Raw genomic sequence first — 21,849 nt, forward strand, 5'->3', positions numbered from 1 at the left:
GGATAATGATGTTTATTTATTAATCACCAAGTTTAAACTTTGATAACAAGCATCTACTGCCTTATATGAGTATGTATACAAGCTTTAATTATCATCAGCTTAGGTATTATCTTCGATATTCGTGTCTAGTTTTCAACTACTTCTACAAATAGCGCAATTATCATCCTTATCTTCCAGTAACAATCGATCACAATACGAATATTTTTCTCTCTAGCATCGATAATGATGTGAACTGCTTCACCTGACAGTTTAAATAAATCATTATTCTTTCAAATGATGGATACGACTCACAAAAAAAAAAAATAAATAAAAGATGAAATCCTCCGGATGATCTTCTACGAGATCTGATAGATAAAGATACGTTCTTAATTTATTCAATTTATTTAAATAATTCTAGGGGCATTTTCTAGAGTTAATTAGCTTGACTATATGTTCTAGAATATGTAATTTAACTAAATGTAGTTATATCTATAGTCGATTATTAGATACAGCAATACTATTATTAGATCTGGTGCTAATAAATCGATTAAATCTCTTCTATTTACGCTATTATAAGGCTCAAATATGAAGTAATTTTTTTTATCCATAAGAGATCTAACGCTAGTACTAGATTTGCTGAGTGCATCCTCCTACTAAGAATACAGGTAAGAAAAATTATTTTATCATCTCCATTTTACTCAGGAAAAAAAACTCTGAAAGAACATAATCTTCTTATCAGGATTATTTTTTAAAAAATTCACTAAATCAATTAGTTAAACTATTTTAGAATTGAGGTATATGGTGCATTATTTCATTACCATAATCCTTTAAAACAAAGTCATCCTCGATTGACATGCAAAGATATCATTAAGCTAAATTATCCAAGAATAAAACTCATATTACTCGTCTCCTTTAACATATAATTTCCTATAAAAGCTTAATTTAAGAACGATTTTCTTTTAAATTTCAAAGATCTTTATCGATATTTACAAGAGAAAAAGATAATCCGGGAAGACTTACAAAAGATAATAAATCCGAAGAGAAATGATGATGATAAGAATTAAACAACTCCGAAAGAAGATAATTTAAAAGGAAAAATTACCATAGTTAATTGGAAATTTGATAGAATAGGAAATTAGAACAATTCTCTCATTAATGGGGGAGAGTTTTTGAGAATAATAAACATTACAAGAACAAGAAAAAAAAAAGGCGATTATCAGTTAGGATCCGAAACTCATCTACAACTTGGAAAATCGAATAAACAACATGGTGAATCGTCTAAGCATTATGAGTCTCGACCTTAAACTGCCAAAGAGATAATGGCGGGTCACGTGACGTTATTAAAGAGACAGGAAGTGAACGAAAACGAGGCACGAATACCCGATAATTACAGAAGGAATTATTTATTCCTTTCAGCATGTGATTAATTCTACAAATGTCCGAAAGTGGTTTCTGATGAACAATTGCCTTCGCAACCATTCATTAATCTAATCTTTTGGATCATTTTACCCATCCAAAATTTATCTGCTTTGATAGAATAAATCATTCTTTGTCTTTTTCTCTGCCTCTTCTTATCCTTTTTTTTCTTCTTTAAAATTTTTTTCCCTCCAGATGCTCGATTCTCCTTTAATTGGATACTTTACAATAAGCAAATTAGGTTGGAATTAAAATCTATATTTTATAATTAACGTGTAGATAACTCTACGAATGTTTTTGCTTATTAAATTCTAATTTTTTTATACTTTTCTCCCTACTTCACGTTGTCGTGCACTTATTTTTACACTTACAGAAGTTTTTTTGCGTTAACTTTGCATTTTTTTCCTATTATTCTTACATTTATCTTCAATTTTTTTCATCTTATTTTCTCTTCTCTGCTTTTTTTACATTGCTTATATATTGCTCTTTCATACTTTTATCTTATTTTTCTCTTATGACTTACTTACTCTTTCTTTAATAATGCTATTTCTTAAATTCTCTCATTCTTTAACAAAGGATAAACAATTTTTCTTATCAAATTTAATTTGTTTTTTCATCTGTTCGCAAATTTAAATTTAGATTTAGATTTAGATTCGCTACATCTTATAAATATCTTGAATATTTCAATGCTAGAATGCCAAGAATTTTGTTACGATGATAAACTAAATAATGGGGAAAATGCTTAGAAATTTAGAAAATTTCGTGATATTTAAACGATTTTAATAGCCACTGAAAGCGAAATTTTCTTGATTTAAAACATTTGGGTGCTTTATTTTAATTATTCCACCATTCTCTAAGATTCTAAACAGTTCTAGAATATTTAGAAAGTGTTTTATAAAGAGCTCTTGAATAAGCACGATACAAGAGCTCTCTGCATTAAATGTATCAAGTCACATGCTCTTAGAACCATAATTATTCTAGAGTAAACGTGCAGCTGTCAAATTTTCTAGAAGAAGTAAAATACTCTACAATGATTATATCCATCTTACAGTAGTTGTTGTAGAAAAAAATATACTTAAACAGTAAAGAACTACAGAATTATTTTAAAAAACTTTACTGTATTCATAAGCTATTCTTAGGAATATTTTAAATTTAAAATATTCAGCAATATTCACGAACAGTTCTATGATACGCCTATTTACTTGGATACAAGTTTAAAATAAACACGTATATTCTATGCATTAGAGTAAGAATATCGTTGACAATTATCACAAAATATATTTAAAAATTTCTAAAATTATAAAGGAAAAATTCATAAAATAAATATAATTAAATAAATTCTACAAATAATTTGTTATTTTTAATATCTTACGATAACGTCATCGAATAACATCTCAACCCTTTATGAATAAAGATCCTAACTATCACGTGATCATTTCATCATCCTCCTCATCATCAAATAGCATTTACAGTATTTATTTTGAAATTATTCAATAATTCTTATGCCATATTTGAGAATAAAAGTAATTTTTAATTATAATATTACAGAATAAATCATAAAATCATAAGTAATTTTTAATTTAAAAAATCTAAACTACTTTAGAACAATTTAAAACACAAATCATCTTAAAAAGTCAATAATTTACAATTAAATAGAGTAAAAATGTTTTAATTTACATCATTTTAGGCCCCTTTTTATATAAATTATATAATAATTTTAAACAGTGAAGACGTGTTGACATTTAGAAAGCAGACAGTTAAAAAATAGTAAATAAATAATTGAAGATAGTAAGTAAATTTCTTGAAAATTTAATAAAAAGATTTCCACCTTTAAGACTCTAAAAACTCTCTCTTTACTTAAAAATAATTAATTTAAAACGTTTATTCATTTTAAAAAAGATAAACATTCTTACCAACGATCAACATCCATAAAACTATTAAACAACTTGACCTTTCGTGTAGAGAGTATTTTCATCATGCAGAATCTTTAATTAAATGTAAAAATGTATGCAAAATTTATCATTTATCATCTTCCAAGAAGCAAAAATTTTATTTATAAATGAAAATATCTTTTATTTATCACTTATTTTATTCACTTGATTAAAATTTAAGTAACACATTACACGATAAGATAAATGAACAAGTCCATTCTCCTTCTGTTAATACATAAATGATCTTTTCCTAACTCATTTTCATTGTTCATCTTAATGATAAATATCCACACCACTTTTAATTTATTTATCTAAGGTTATAAATTAAATATATTCCTTATAAAATTAAGAATGTTTCCATCAACTTATAACGTAATTAATGTATAAAAAAAAAGTGTATATATATATATATCAGAAAGATCAGTAAATGTGGCATGAACAAGAAGAAGAAGGAACAATGATTTAAGAGGCAAGAATGTTTTCAGTTTATAAACCACTAATGGGCGGTCATACAACGTTTCTGGACAGAGAAAGGGGTCATTGAACGATTTTTACTTGCATAAATGATATATATTTTACTCCAGACAATCAATAAAATGAATTCATGCAGGTTTAGAATATTTTAAGATGAATAATTTTATTTTTTTGGATAAAGATTCACAGAAACTAGACAAAAGGAAAAGCTTGAATATATTGATTTTCATTCTAGCTATTGCTGAAAAATTCTACCTGGTTGCTGTAGTTACAGAAATAAAGCATTATTCTGCAGATAATAACCATTTAAAATTGTATGAGAAGAAAAAGAAAATGATTCTTTAACTAGTAATAAATCATCCTTATTTAAATAATATATAAAATGGAGACGTTTAATACAATGGAAAACTATTTTTTAATCTTTAAAGATTAAAAAATAAGCTTTTTTAATATTTTTTGAGAGAATTATTTATATGCTGAAAAGGTATAATTACAAAGGACAAAGATAAAGAGTAAAAGATAATTATGAGCTTTATATAAAGAAAGAGATAATGGATAAAAATATGAACTGTATAAAAGAAAAAGATAGAGGATAAAGGATGATTTGAGCTGTATAGAAAATATATAAATGGTAAAGGATAAAGTGTTGTATATAAAGTAGAAAACAAAGAATAAGAGATGCTTATTCACTATACGTAAAAACACAGAAAATAAAGAATAATTATAAGCTGTACGTAAAGAAGGAAATGCTTAAAGAATACTCATATGCTGTACATAAATATGATGATGAAGAATGAAAGATAATTATGAGCTGTTCATAAAGGAAATAAAGGATAAAGGATGTCATGTGCTGTATATAAAGAAGTAGAAGAATGAAGGCTAATCATAAACTGTAAATAAAAAAGAAGCGTATAAAAGAAGGAATATATGCTAAATACTAACAAATTTTAAACGAAATAAGTTTTCAAAGCTTATTATCAATTTATTCATTTTAATATTATTTATATTAGCAGTTAAAATATTCCCTTTTTAAAATGTATTTATCCAAAAAATTGCTTTACAAATAAATAACTTTAGTTTAAAAAAAAAACAAAAACTATTCCCAGTAAATATAAATATTTTAGATAGAAAAAACAAGCATTTCATTAAAAAATATTGCTTTATATATTCGCTAAATCCTCAAAGAAGGTTTTTTTATCACAAAAAATATATATTTATATATATATAAAGTCCTATATTTAAATTTACAATTTCATATCTTTGCCTACATTTTATTTTTATTATTGTATTACTAATTAATGAATAAATATAAATAAATCCATTTTAAAATATGTAAAAATATATCTTAATTATTTTTTATGTTTTTTTTATAAATTCTATTAAAATTTATAATAAGAGATTAATAATAAAAGATAAATAAACTAAAAATAAATTAAAATGATAATAAAATTAAATATAAAAAATACATTCATTTAAATTTTAATAAATTCTTATTTAAAATTAAAATTTTAAAGTATACAAAATTTATTTAGTTTAATTTAATTTTTTATCATAAACAATTAATTAAAAGTAAAAGTGAACAGTAGAATTATTATTTTTTTATTTTATTTTAAAATGTAGATTTTTAAATAAAAGTCTATTTAAATAATAACAATAATAATTGATTTATTTTCTAAATAATTTAATAAATAAAATTATTTTAAAAGTAATTATGTACTTAAAAATTTAATAATTTTATTTTAAATTCATGAAAACTAAAATTATTATTTATAAAAAGGAAAAATTAATTACAATTATTTATTATTTATTATTTGTGTATTTTTCTTCGGTAAATATTTTTAAAATGCTTTTATAAAATTAAAAAAAATTTATTTATTTTAAAAACATGTGAACTTATCACAGTAAAGCATAGAAAAATATTAATTTCCTTTTTATATACATATACATATTATTTTTCTTTCTGTGGATGCAGACAATCTACATGATTATCTGGATGTTCTCTCTGTGTTCCCTTCTTGATACATCTGATTATATCAAATATATTGATGCTTAGATTCCTTAGAATCTTTTGCTATTTACTGTATCACCGATATACAAACAAGAAAATATCGATCTTAGATTACATTCAGCTATATTAATGCGTACTTGGATATTATTTTTAATTAATGTTCTTTATAAAAGGTTTATTTATAGTTTTTCTTGTTTAAAACTTATTTTAGAATAATTAGATACATATTTTATTCAATAAAATATAATTCTGTACATTCTTTATGTGTGTGCCTTGTCGTTTTTAGTTATAAGCATCCTTAGCTAGAATTTTTTCAATTATTTAAATAGGTTTTTCTTTTATTTAAAGTTTACTTTACATCAATTTTTATAACTGTAAAATTGTTATTTGTGTTCAAAGCTTAGGTTTTTATCATTCAGGAACAGCAAGGACGGTTATTTTTCTTCCAAACTTTCATAAAGATTTAAGTGTTAAAGCATAACAGAGACTATCTTCAAGTTATATGAGGATACATGTAAATATATATCAAAAAAAACCTAGTAAAAAATGCAATATGTCTGAAAAATGGTAAAGTGTTATTTTATCCCTTTTCTTTACCTCATTTAGTTGCTGCTGGACATATTCTTCCTATGATTCCGTATCATTTTATTGGTGTAATATGATACACTTGTGTGGTTTGCAGAATCACAACACACCAGATAAATTTGAACCAGATGGCCAAACATAACAGTCACAAGTCATCGGATTTCAGATAAGAAGCTAGATAAACTGGTTATTTCTTTGTAGAAAACTAAACTAGATCCACTTCTTTATCGTTTTTTCCCTTTGTTTGCCATAAGAGAAATTCTTAATGACTGGCTTGGGAAGTGGAAATTTTAAAAAATTAAACTTTAGAAAAATAAAAATAATATACCTGGAGTTTCACGAAATTTATTGATAGATCACTCAGCAGATTGTATAAAAAGAAATATATATATTTGTATAGAAAAGCTCAGAGGATCAATGAAGTGTATTTTCTTGGAAATTTTACTTGTGATTTTTCTAAGCATCTGTCTAGTTTCAAGACGTTGATAACTATCAGAATATTATGAAAGATGTCCAGAAATTGTTGATGACGTCAAAAAATGCCTTTTTTTAAGAAAATACTTCCTGTTTTTCTACTTCTTAAATGAGATTTTAATAATGGTGTTACTTTAATTAATATAATTACACGGTTCACAACATTAATGAATCTGAGATGATACGTTTTACAACCGATTCTTCTAATAATTTTAATATTAAAAGTATTCTTTTTATATTTAAAAACGCTTTAATAAAATTTTTCCAAGCGATTAAATAATTTATTTTAACTAATTTCATTAATTTTTTTTAAAGTTTCCTTTTTTTATTTAATATTTTAATTGAAAATTTATATTTCTTATAATGTGTAAAATGTAAATAATATTAATATAAAAATTTTAAAAAATATATTTTAAATATACTAAAATTATACATATTTTAGACCTGAGTAGCATGGAACAAAGCGTAGGCTTTTCCTCACAGCTTGACTGCTTGCAAGAAAGCATGGTTTACAGGGGAATGGTTTAATTAATTAATTAATACAGAATAATATTATCAATAAAATCATATTTCCTCTTACTACTAATCTAAATTTTATACATTACATTAAAATAAACATTTTCATTGTTACATGTTTATTACAAATTATATATTTTATTATCTTTCTTTAATTTTAAGTTCATACATTATTATGTAATATTAAGATTTTTTACGGTCTCTTATCTCTGTTCTTTATATTTTATTACTTATTCTTGGCCCATAAACTTAAATGATTTAGTAGTTATCTACATTCCGTTGTTATGATTCAAAAATAAATAATTAAGCATCCTTTCTCCTTCTACATCACCTTGTAGAAGTATTAAATTAATCGTCATTAATCCTATTGAGAATTCCTACTTTATTCTCTTGTATCCAGTATAATAAACGTCCAATAAGTTTTTATTTCGTTAGTGGAAAATCCTCTCCTCAACAATGTACTCTCTTTGACCTTCTTTCTACTAAGCTAACAAATTAGCTACTAATGGTAACATTCAATAGTTCTTAGTGTCATCTCTTGCTTGTTATCTGTAAAATTATTGCACCGACAATCCCACCAATAAAGATAATAACATTTTGAGAAAATTATATTAGAATATTGACCAAAATTTTATACGTAGTGGATTAAGAAACGAGAAAAAAAAAACAAGAATTCAAATGATATGTTGGCTTCTTCTCCTGGCTTCTGATGATTGCAAGAAACGTGATTTACAGGGGCAGGTTATAACTGTAATGACCAGACATAACGTTTTCCTTGGAGAAAACAAAACTAACTTTGATTTACTATATAAACTGTTATGAAGATGGACAAACCTGACTACAATTTGAGATGACTGCTGAGAAAATTACGTTAGTTTATTATGTGTAGAGAGACATGGAATGCTGGACAGTAATAAGGATTTCGTGATTTGTAGACATCTCTAGTGATTTATCATCAAGTATATTCAATATACAAGTAAAGTTTTAAAGTGGATTTGCATGTATCTAAAGGTGTTCTAATTCTAATAACGTTAACAAAGTCGATAATGAAATTATTTAATTTTTTAAAATTATTTTTAAGCTAATAGTTGCAAGAGTTAAATTGCTGTTGACAGGTTTTAAAATATTCATTAAAATTTATAATAAATTTCGTTTCATAAAATTAGTTTTATCCTGTTTTATCCTTCGGTTCTTTAACTGGAATCAATCAATCTTTCTTCACTCTTCTGTCTTTTTTTACTTCTTCTCTCCTTCTTTTCGCAATAGAAGTAATAAATTTTGAACTTTGAGAAAACAATAAAAAATAAAAAGGTTTAATTTTAATCTCTAGGGATAAAATACTTTAACCATTCAGTAACATAAATGTTATTTAATCTCAAGATGAATTAATTTTTCTTCAGATTAAACATTTTAATTTCCAAAAATACAAAAATAAATAAAAACCAGGAGAAGAAGAATTATGCAAATTTATTTAATTTAATATATAATTTTACTTTCTCGCTGGTTTTATTTGTGATATTTCTACGAAAAATCATTGAACATTTTATGAAATGAAGAGAAAAAAAGCAACTTTACTTTCTTGCTAAAGTTTAAAAGAAGAAGAAGGGGAGAGGAAAAATATCATTCTTGCAAATATAATAGCACAAACATGGCCTTTGGCTGGACAGAATAACATTTCTTCTAGCAAATACCATGACTCAAAATTCCATTTTGGAACTCATTGTTGTCTTCACAGTCACGGAACTTTGACCAAATGTTAGCACAACGTTATAAATAAAATATGAGAAATGATTTACATACTTAATGTTATATTGTCGTCCTTTTTTTCCACATGTATAACCTTTTCTTCCTCCTTGTTTTGTATATTGGGCAATGTCCTTTCCTAAAACGTATACGTGATTTTTATCACGTGTAAAGTAAAAAATATATATATTCTTTAATCAAATTTTATCTCGAAATATTATAATTTATAAAGAAATTCCTTGTGGTTTGTTACATATTGTACTAGCTTTTGTTAGAGAATTTTTAAAAATATTCTTCTAGAGTTTTAAATCTTGTTAAGAAGATAATTTGATGCTGTTAATGATGAAAAAGAAATAATTATATATTGCCTTAAGCTTAAGTGGTTGCTCCTCTTTTTTTTCTTTTTTATTCCTTTACCTTTTGCTCAACTTTAAAATCGTTTGTTATAACAAAGAAGCGATTTTTTAAATGAATTTAATTACATTTTGGTTGTAAATTTAAAGTAAAAAGGTATTTCTGACAGTAAAACTAAATTAAACAAATACATACCAAGTTTATAAATATGTAATTAAATTGAGAATGTTTATAGAAAACATCATGAAAATCAGCTTAACGGTAAACAAGGTTATAATTAATTTAGAAAAACAACTTCACTTTGCCAATTTACTTCAATCCATTATTCAAAACTGTAAAATTTTTTGGAATTTTTATAACTTAATTATCATTATAAGAGCATTTTCTCATTGTAATCCCAGATAATAAGATAAGTAATCTATCAAAGACAACTTTAATTAATAATTCTAATTCAACTAAAGCTGGCAGTACAAGAGTAACAAGAAAAAAATAATCTTAATATTTTAAAAATGAAATTCTGTGAAGTTTTTAATCGATAAAACTGTATAAAAGCTTATAATTGACTCAGCAGAGAAATTTCTACACGAAATACCACTTTTTTCCTCCTTAATTAATTGGAAAATTTTGATTGTTTAAACTATAAATAACTTGTTTTTTTAAATTTATAAAATTAGTTTATAATTCTAATTATCCATTTGTAATCTTATTTCGGTTGATAAGTCGTAAAGAAATATGTCATTATCTTTAATTGAACTTATTAACTGCTTAGAGGAAAATTCGTTATTGACTTTGTGCAGGGTCATCACTGTCAATCACAGACTTTCTATTAATTAATTACTGGTGCGTATTAATTAACTTAATTAAAGGCCCACAATCATTAGGGCTGAAAGGACACTGCCCTCTAACTACGCTTTATACTAGTGATTGTATTTCACAGCATCTTATTACTCCTTAACTTTAAGTTTCAAACATGTAATTAATTTTCTAAGTCTGGATATCAACCTGAGTAAGAGAGAAAGAGAAAGAGTATTAGTTCGTCCTGTATCGGATGTTCAATGCTACTGATGGGAGAATGAACAGCTTGTCTTCGGTTTCAATGCATGGTGGGAGAGATTCGAGGAGAAACGTCTTTTACAGGGGCAATAATTCGTTATTTTACAGCTCATCGATTCTCTTTGGAAGAAAACAAATGATACTCGGTAACAGATGGTCAAATTTAAAAATAGAATTCGAAAAAAAATACAAGAGAAATTATTTAATTTGATATCTGTTGTAGTAACTTACTCGATTTTTCTTTGATTATAATTATTTCTACATCTCTGATTTTTTTTCTTTTATACTCTGTATTATTTTTTAACTTTTTCTGTATTATAAATTAAATTATTTTGTGTTTTTGTAGAGGTTTTTTTTATTTATATTTGTGTTTTCCATCCGTTAAACTTTCTTCTTGCTTAATTAAGATTAACTCGATACACATTCTGTAACTAGATACGTTCTTATTTGCTTTTTCCATAAAATTTCCTATTTTTTTTCTACATATCGACATTTCCTCATTATAATTATCAATTTTTTAGTCGAGAAAACACCTGAAGAGAGCACGTCATCAGTACACGTGTTTCTATTTTAATTATTCATTCTTATTTGTTTATTCTTATATATAAATTTTTCTCGTTATAAAAATTTTACACCGTACTTACATGCTTATATTTATATTTTTTTAAATATATTTTTATGTGATTTAATGCATTGTAGCGTGTTGTTTATCAAATTTTCTTTTGTATTTTTTGTACTTTTTAATATTTAAAAAAAAAATTTAAATGTAAACCATCTACAATATATCTTATTCATCAAACAAAAGCAATTTTAGATGGAAGATGTGTTTTTTCTCTCTTTTTTCTAAAAAAGTTTCTCAATTTATGAATTTTTCTAATTATAAAGTATCAATTCGTATATTTTAAATTGTCAATTTTAAAATAAATTAAATGTTTTATTTGTTTATTTTATAGAAAAAACGTTTTATATTTATTTTTTATTCTTCTTGATCAATTTCTTTGCTTTTTTAATTGCATTTTTTTCTTTTAATAAGTAATGAATATTTTATAATTTTTTTATTTACTTTAGAAAAAATTTAAATCTTTGATTTTTCTAAGTGTTTAATTTAATTAAATGCTTTGTATTCTCAATTTTAATTATCAACGTTTGTTTCATTAAATTTTTATTGATTTTAGTGAAAATGTTCGGTTTTTTATGCGTTAATTATTACGAAAATAGTAAGAAAAATCAATAAAAAAATTTATTTTTTATTCTTTACTTTTATTTCTTGTAAATTTTTTAGTATTTATACATCTTTTTTAACAGTTTTCTATTTATTTTCTCATTTCACTCATTACTCGATTTATCCTTTAGTATTTTTATTAAAAAAGAAAAAGAAACTTAAAAATATAAAACTGCATTTTTTCATGTTTTTCCATAAAATTATAAATATAAAAATAGATTCCCCTGCTTTTATTTTCTTGTTTATTTTAATATCTTTACTTGTATACGTTAATCTTTTATTAAACAATGACGTTTTCGTTGTTTATATAAATAAAAACATTAAAATAATATTTAAAATGAATAAAATCTCTTCAAAAATATAATCTTTTCTGTAGAAAGATTTAAAAATTTAATATTAATGTTGTTTTAGAAAGCAAAATTAAAGCATTATCTTCAAAGATTTTAATTCTCATTTGTTGTAGATTCTTCATAATTGCTTGTAGATATTATTTTATCTAATATCCTGAAGAAGTACCTTAGAACAATATTTTTAAATTAGCAATTTCCTTAAACAATGCCCGTAAGTATGCAAGATCTTTATGCAGAAACTTTAAGTAAGCAACACCTTTAAGTGATAATGCACGTTATTCTTAATACTTTAGCATAACGTGTCGAAGATATTAAAGCAATATCTTTCATGCCGCTTTAATACATTTAATAAAAAAATATATTGCTTTCTTTTTCTTAAAAACTTCCAATACTAGTTTTTTTTCTTTTATCTTTAAAGCAATAGAAAAAATATTGCTCGAGTTTGAAATATAATCCTCCACTTAACTACAGAATTATATTTCATAAAAGAAAATAGGAAAACATATAAATAAAATTGACAGTATACAGTTAATAAACCCTTTAAAATTGATCTACTTTTTGTTTTTCTACTTAAAATAAGCAATAAATATTGATAAAAATACAAGTCAAAAAGGTATGATAATCATAAACATTTTTACCTATCTCCGTTTAGGGCACAGATGAGAAAGTTATGTTCCCTGAGGGAACATGTGATCAAAACAATCAATCTTTGTTCGCATCAATACACAGAAGATCATTGTCGGTGATTTCTGACCCAGTAGAAGCAGAGAAAGGTGAGATAGTTGCAAACGATGTTAGTGATAGCCTCCTGAAATGTGACAGAGAAGTGGCCAACATTCTATGATGAATGATGGTGTTTGGAAGATGAGAGAAACAATAACCAAAAAGGAGAAGAAAGAAAAGGAAATAAAGGAAAAAATTGGTCGTATCCCCTTAAATGATTTTTACACTTTCCACGGAAGAAAAAAAAAAAAAGCCATTTTCTGACTGATGATTTCGATGGAGTCTACCTTAATTTTCTACTTAGAAAAATAAGCTAAAAGTTTATAAACTTTTAAAGAAAATAATAGTAAATAATTGGATGATAATACACAAAAATAAATTTCCAAATTTAATTGTTTTCTTTCCTATCTTTGTTTTAATTTCACTTACCAATTGTGATTGTTGGGTTTCTTCCTTACTTATCTGAGAAAATTGACGATTTTCTTATTCAAATTTATTATTTTTCCTTAAAGATGAAAGCATTCTCTAGTAAAATGTAATGTTTGAATGTGGCCAAGTTGCAATTTTATTAAAATTAGGCATTTGGAAAGTGAATAAGTATCATTTTTATACGGTAATACGTGCAAGTTGGATAAAAAAAAGGATAAAAAAGAAAAAACGTTAACTTCAAATCGATATTTTTAACGTTTTTACGCAGAATTAAACAGAGAAAAATCGTGTAAATATATATATATAATTTCTTTTAATAAAATTCGATTCAGTTAAAAGTCTAATTTAAACTCATTGACACTTGTTGTAAACGAATAATTTAATGTTTACGATTCGATTACTTTGTAATTCTAAGTGGCAATCAGGTTTTGATACTTAATACACCTTTATAATTACTCTAAAGGTTTATTAATCGTATAATTACATAAATTATTATCATTTGTAACTGGGAAAATTGTTAAATAGTCAGAAAAATATCTCGTTTAAAGAAAAAAGTCCAGTTTAAAAGCGAGAGAGAGAGAGATCCACTTAAGTCGTTAAAAATTTAAAGAACTGTCGTTAAATGTCTTACCTTTTAACGGAATTTCTCTTGTTTTTTTAGTAAAATATAAAAGAAATTATACGCTTTTAACGATTTTAGTTTGCCACCTGTACAAGACAAGTCACTCTATTGTCCTTTTATTTCGGTTGTCCTTTAGTTTTCGTTGCTCTTTTATTTTATTTTTCCTTCTTTCTACCCTCACTTTCATTGCCAATGGTTCTACACCTTCAGGTGTAGACTCGTAAAAGTTTTCAGTAAAAAAGGACAAAACAAGAAAACAATACCAGCATAAAAACTTGCTTGAAAACAGTATTAAAACTCCAACACAAGTTAAGTTATATTCCTTTCGTTTTCTGATTTAATGTTATTTTTCATCACCCCGTTGAATTTAATTAAAAAAAAAGGAGGAGGACATCTTTTCAAAACTGTAAATTAAGTTTACTACAGTTTTTCTTTTAAAAAAAGAACTAAACGTGAAAAAATGTCTTCTTTATTAAGCTTTGATTCAATCAAAGTTCAAGCTTTGTATACGACTAAACAGAAAACTTCGACACAAAATCTCGTTTTATGAATTATTTTTCCAAGAATTAGTATTAATATTGTTTTAAAATAACTCTAAAAACAAAATTGGATAACCTACGTCACTATTTATGCTTAAGAAATATTTATTTTCAAAGAGTCAAGCTTTAAAGTTCGTGCTATTTGAATTGCTAATTTATCATTAAATATATCGTCGTGATGAAAATCTACAATAGGACAAGCATAAATATTGATTTTTACAATTTAATTAATAGTAGAAAGGTAATATTTGTTTTTTAAAAATAAATTTTAAAAATTTATACGATAAAATATAATTTGCTAATAATTATAAATTTATCGCTTTTTAATTTTAAAAAATAAAAATAAACAATTCTTTAATTAAATTACATTTATTAACCAGAAAATTTGTTTAATTTTATGAATAACCGTAAATTACGTAACAATAAATTATTTCCAGTTCTTGATTGTTGAAACTGATTATACACATAAGTCTATTTACTGTAATTTATTAATTAAATAAATAAATTATCACGTGGTTTACGTGTAATCCATTACAACAATCGAAGGAAAGTGATTTATTTAATCGTAATTGAATTCAAGGTCAGAAATTCGCGAAACTGATTGAAATTATAGAAATTGAACAATATAATGTTACCAGAAAATTAGTTTTAAAAGTAACTTACCGGAAAATCGGTAAATTTTATCGGAAATTCGGTTTAAAAGAAAGGAAAAAAAAAAAATATGTTTCAAGAGAGAGTAAAACATCTGGATGAATCAATGAAGTACTGGTACGAGAAGACATACTAAACACAATTAATCGAAAAATCGATTTAGCTAGTAATTAACCTAAATATATTTCCGTAAAATAAATAAATATAATAACCACTCGTTACAGTAATTCGTAAATGTTCTATTTTATTAATTTTTTTTAAAAAAATTTAAATTATTATTATTTTTTTAATTCTTTCTATTTTCGAGTACAGCAAATCCACTTTTAATTATTCGATTCTTAAATATTTTATAAAATATTCTTTTCTCATTTAAAGTATTTATCTCATTATAGTTAAACGACATATATATATATATATATATATATATATTACTGTACAAGAAATAAATTCTGAAAGGTTTAACTTTATTGCATTCCTTTATCGTTTTTACAATAACGTGATCAGTTTTCTGGTCTAGGTTATAATCGAATTTTATGTAGCAAGATATTATTACTTTTATAAGAAATTTGGAGTGTTTGTAATAATAGTTAGTAGTGTTAGTAATTGTAATATGTTTAATTAATGTTTGCAGTTAGTAAGCATAAATTCTGCTGCTTATTTTCAAGAGTTCTCGTGTTATATTTTTCTAAATTTTACATTATTTTAACAATTTTTACAAATTAAATAAAGGAAACTTAAATTCTTATTGCTTCTTGTAGGTAATTTTAGTAGAATTATGGAAATTACTCTTATGACAATTTAATTATCTGTTTCAAACTGAATAACAACAAGAAGAAATTCTTTTTTTTTTTTTTTTTTTTTTGGTTTAGTACAATAACCAAGAGGAAATTTAGTAGAAAATGTGTCCCTATAGGTAATACGTGACAGATTTTCTGCTATCTATTTTTTAAACAAGCTATTTCTCTGCGGCAAACCGCACGACAACAGAAAGGCGATTAGAAAATGGAGGAAAGAAAAAAATTATCCTGAAAAATTTTTAACTCGTCATTTTTATAAAAATAATTTTATTAATATGAAGCAGTTTTTTTAATATATTCCTTAAATTTTTCACTTTATGGACAACTATTTTTTTATATATTTAAAAGAAAGAAGAGGATTTTATAAAAACTAACAGGAAGAAAATTCTTTCTTTATCCATTCCGTCAATGCACCATCAATTTGTAATTACCTTCCTGACAAGTTATTGTGTCCATTTTCACCTTAGGGCTGTTTCCTCCTCAGCATCATCTTTGCTTTAGTGCAGTTTTATAACTTCAACAAGTATAACTATCTTTATTTTCCTATTTTCTGGATAGTAGCAGGTGCAATTTTCTCTCAAGGCAGATGATTTTTTCTTTCCCTTCCCTTTTCTTTAAGATAAAATCCATTCTATTTTATTATTCTAAAGCTATAATAGATATTCTACACCTGGATGCAAACCATACGGGTTTTGGGTGATATTTAAATATTTACCATATATTTACAGCGTGTGGTGCAAAGTATGTTTTTTTAAACACGAAATTCTCTACGTGCAACAGAACTTTCACTATATATAAGCATTATACATGTATGGTGTATATATATATTTTTTTTCTTTTTCTTCCTATAACCCTTGAGATTTTTTTATATACAAAACGTTACTTTAGCGTTTATTTTATATGCATTTTTACTTATTAACAACTACATTTTATGTATGGGAGATTGATAATTTAGATAATTACGGATGGAAAATATTAAAAGAATGTATCTACATCATTAGTCTAAGAAATGATTATTCTTTTATTATTTCTAATATTTATTAAAGTGGGAATTCTTTTTATTTTAATCTAGAAAAGAAAATAATTATGTAGCAATATTACTTTCCAATTAAAAATTGCAAAATTTGATAAAAGATTGGAAGATAGATGAGTATCATCGACATTTAATCTTTGTCAGGTAACGTTTACCTTCTTCTAATCACTATCAGGCTAATTACTCTCAGAAAACTATATTCTTTTTTATTTTTATTTCTCTTGGATATAAAATTACTGAAGAGTAGTAAATTACAAGATTGACATGGTTCTTGTAATTTCGATAAAAATACAATTTTTTGTCATATTGATGTATGGATCATTATAATCCTATTCATGGCATTATCGACTGGAAGAAAGAAAAAAAGAAAATTGCAGAGAAGAAAATATACACTACTAGAATCCTCTCCCCGTATTTCTAAATGGATAATTAGATAAAATTCCCATTGATATCACTATTAAATCTATATAAATTATTATTATTGATATATCTTTGATAATTTTATATGGGATCATTAAGGAAGTGTGATAAGAAACATTATTAATATTATATAAAAAATATCAAGATTTAATACATTAATATTCATTATATCAGCGGGAGATATCACTGAATATCTTCCATATAAATGATATTATTATTATATCTTATGTCATTAAGAAATTGCGATAAGCATCATCATTAATATTATTACAAGAGATTTAATAAATTTAATAATAATTATTATGCGAGTATAGAAGATATCAATAGAAGATATCATTATATATCTTTCATTATTATAACTTTTAAATCTATATAAATAATTATAATTAATATATATTTGATAATTTTTACTCTTTATCATTAACAGAGTGTAAGAATCATCATTCATATTATAATAAAGTATCAAGGATTTTAATAAAATTAATAATAATTTTTTAAAATTAATTTTGTTTAAACGTTAAGAGATTATTTTAATTATATTATAATTAATATTATCTGGCTCGGTTTTAATTAATTAATTTTAATGAAGAGAAGTTGTAAATTTTTTTTTCCTTTCTTTCTTTCTTCAGCTTTTAGAATTTTAATGTTTATTAAATTTTTTCGTATGTTTTGCCTTTATTTTTTAATTAAAAAATTAATATATGCGAAGTTACAAATTAAAAGACGAATTATTTAAATGGAAATTTGAAGTAAAAGTTAATGAGATAAATTTATAAAATAAAATATAAAAAATTTTTAAATGGATGAGAGAAAACTTATTTTTAGTAATGTATTTTTTATAAGAGAATTATAGAGGAAAAAATATTAGAAATAGAATTTATATTTTAAATATTTTATTTATAATAAAATATTTTGTAAATTTTATCAAATTAAAAATATTTTTAAAAAGAATTATTATTTTAATAAAAATTAAAGTAAAAATTTAGGGATAATCGATTTAAAATTTGAATAAGGTGAAATACATTTATAGATTTTAATTTTCTATTATTCGGTTGTTCTCCCTGTCCAACATTATAAAGCATTATAAATAAAATATCCTTAGCCAAGCGTGCAACAAGGGGATATAGAAAATAACACACGAGATCTTTCCTCTTAAATGCATTCTAGATAACTGTTATCAGGAACATCCATTTGTGGGCTTTGCGAAGGACATATCCGGACAGTATACCCTTAACCGGAACTTCTGTGACGTCTTTTGCTCGTGCTGCAACGTACCATTTTTCACGTGATTCTCTCTCTCTCTCTCTACCTCTACTGTCATCAAATATCAGAACAAAAGGCATTGTCCTCAATTCTGCAATCGAGACAAACAGATGATTGCACTAGTCTATGTTTGACTCTAAGAGATTTTCCAATATATACTTCACTGTTAAGATAAAAATTACATTGATCTATAGCTTTATTTTCGTCTCATCACGTGATACTTAAGGCCTTCTGTACACGTGAACACGCAAACTAGTTACCAGTTACTCGCTCTTTATTATAATGAAGTACTACCTATATTTTCTTTTAAAAATGTCAAAGTATTAACGGGTGAATGAATAATTCAATCGCCGTTATCTTTATGGGTTTGCGCTTGGACTAATACACGTGACCGTGACGTAATTCAGCATATCCTATTGGCTGCAAGTTAGAACATAAGGCACGTGGAAGACACGACCCACTCACACCATGTGTTGGACGGAGAGTGCACTTTCAACATGGCAGCTAGTCAGGCAGCCAATACATCTCGCTTACTGTACGCTCTGGTGCTGTTACTCTATGTAGGACTGATAATCAATGCATATTTTACAATAAGGATTTACACGTCATTAAAACACGAACGTGAAACTGTTAATCACATAATAGAAGATGATAATTCGCATAAGAGAGCCAAGAGAGATGCTGCAATTGATGTATCGCCATCGGATGAATCGCTGCTGCTAACATCCTATTCCAAGTTATCTGTAAGTTTGCTCCTTTCTATTTATAACCTTATTTTCATCCCCTTAACGTGTAAATTAATTCACTTTCGTAAGAATTCACACCCAAATTTCTCTTTACTGTACGTATCTAGATTAAATTATATCTGAATTGTTAGAGATACGTCACATCCCTTAGCGTAAATAAATTATCATATTTAGGAGAACAACAGACCAAAATAAAATTTTCTCCGCTTTAAAGAACAATCAAATCTATTTAAATTATTAATAAATAATTTAATTTTGATATCGTAAATTAATATTTTATTTCTTGGAAAGTTAATTATTTATGGCTTCGACGTAATAGCGTTTTATGGCTGTGTCCACTACCTTCGTTGGTTACACTACTCAAATTTATGAGGTTAGGAATGTGCTTTCTCACCTGGCTAATACTTCCTATCCACTTTTAAAAGTCAATAATTTCAAAGCTTTATTGCTGTTTTTGTTAGATGCCTGTAAATAAAACAAATTAGTCGATAATATTTGAAATTCTATTATACCTTTCACCTGAAATTTGCTTTGCATATCATTTATCTTGGTTTGTTCCACTGCTACACCTACATGCCACCTACTTATTAGCATTTTAATTCATTTAATTATGATATAACAATCGGTACTTACGCGAATTCCAGTGGATTTTAAAATTCCTCGACTGGAAAAATTATGTAAAGGGTAATAAAACAGTTTCTATAAACGTATAAACACGGACAACATTTAAAATGTGTAACAATATAACCGAATAATCTGTGTTTATTTTGTCGTAACACATTACGTGACTCGTTTAATTATTGATTAGAGTTTTCTCATTAAATAATGATTTTTGATAGATGAAGTGTATGGTACAGATTCGGGCAATTCAACAGTTTCTCACTACGTGACTGTAACATGGCCTGACTTGCTTTATTGATTACCTAGATACTTCCTCCATCATATGATTCCACAGCGTAAACATAAGTATCCCCCTATATATCTGCATAATACAAGCACTCTAACATACAATTCGTAGTACACATATGTAATTTTATATTGTAGAAATGCAACTACACGAACGACCAATCTGCAAAGATAATTAAATGTTCTCCACTCTATTTTTATCCTCGTAAAAATACGTTTTGAAAAATAAGTAAAGAAAAAAGAATTTAATTTTTTCCTTTTATTAGGTTTAAAAAACTCGCCTGGACTAAATGTTTCTATAAAATCTAATGTCGAACTTGTCCTAATTTAATAATATTTTATCAATTTTCTTATAGTATTTAAAATATTCCAGTAAGTTTAACTTAAATCTAATTAGTCGAGCCGTACTTTTGAGAAAATGTATAAATACGTACTACAAAAATAATCATTTCTATGGATTTTTATTATTATTTTTTTAAAAATCTGTACGACTTTTAAGTTATTAGTTTTTATCCCCCCTTCTACACTTTTTACTTTTCTAGATTGATTGAATTTCTTAGGAGTAAAGTGGTATTGCGGTTCAGAATATTGCTTTTTATTTCTTTTCACAGTGAAGAGCGTAAATGAAACTACTATAGAGCTTTTATTTAAAGGTGTTTTTAGAGGTAACAAGTTTCTTTCTGAAGTTTTTCTTCAGCTGTTACTAATGCCAGCAATACAGGAAGGTAGATGAGATTCCATTGCTATAGATGGATCTCATCAGGTAGTCCTCTCAGCATTAATTCGCTTCAAAGATTTTATTCAACGCATTGGCTCTCATTTGAATACAAAAGTTGTGTTTATGCTACAATGAGCCGCGCGCACACACTTGTTATAAAACCAAATTTTTTAACTTTATGACTTCTAGAAAAAAACCCCTCCAACAAAATCCTATTCTATACTGTATCACCTTTAAATATATTCCCTATTTTAAGGAAACATTATACTGTTTTTAGTTCTATTTATATATTATTACGATAATTATTTACAGTTTTAAATGTTTTAAAATTGTGGATAATTATTTAAAAATTTCGTAATTTTTCAAAAATTCGAAAAATTTATATAGAAATTTTATTGTAAATTCATCTTTTTAAGTAAACGGCAAGGAAGTATATGCAAGTTTACTGTAACATATACATTAAAGCGTGTTTTATTTATTTTCCTATAAATAACCTTCATTTTTGCATATATATCCAGTAAATATTTGTATTTTTCTTTGCTCGGTATGTTTTTATTCGTTTTTTTCAGTAGTTTATATTTTTTATCAATATTTTCCTTACTCCTTTATCTAGCAAACGATAATATTTCTTTTATGTGAAATGTTTTTCTATTGTTAAAATTAATATAATATAATATAATATATATAATTGAATTATATAAAACTGAATGAGAAATAATACCCAGCGTAAATCTATTTAAAAACTTAAAATTGTACAAAACTATGCAAAAATTTCTTAAATTTCTACACGAATTGTTTAAATAACTGTATTTTTAAATATAATTTGTAAATATAAACGTTCGGTTGCGACGCGACGACGCGAAAGTTGCGACACTACGCGACGCGAACTATAGACAA

General features: G+C 25.2%; 1 protein-coding gene across 1 annotated transcript in view; it reads left to right on the plus strand.

Annotated features, from left to right (window-relative positions):
• Nucleotides 1–18,909: 18,909 nt before the first annotated feature.
• Nucleotides 18,910–21,849, plus strand: part of LOC136971867 (noelin-like) — an 81,284-nt gene continuing 78,344 nt past the window's right edge. Inside the window, exon 1 of the mRNA XM_067266381.1 lies at nucleotides 18,910–19,325. Coding sequence (XP_067122482.1) covers nucleotides 19,080–19,325 — 246 coding nt within the window. The 5' untranslated portion in view covers nucleotides 18,910–19,079. The remainder of the gene's footprint in view (nucleotides 19,326–21,849) is intronic.

The sequence above is a fragment of the Centruroides vittatus genome, unplaced genomic scaffold (genome assembly GCF_030686945.1).
Source record: "Centruroides vittatus isolate TY-2023 unplaced genomic scaffold, ASM3068694v2 contig_273, whole genome shotgun sequence".
Classification (NCBI taxonomy): domain Eukaryota; kingdom Metazoa; phylum Arthropoda; class Arachnida; order Scorpiones; family Buthidae; genus Centruroides; species Centruroides vittatus.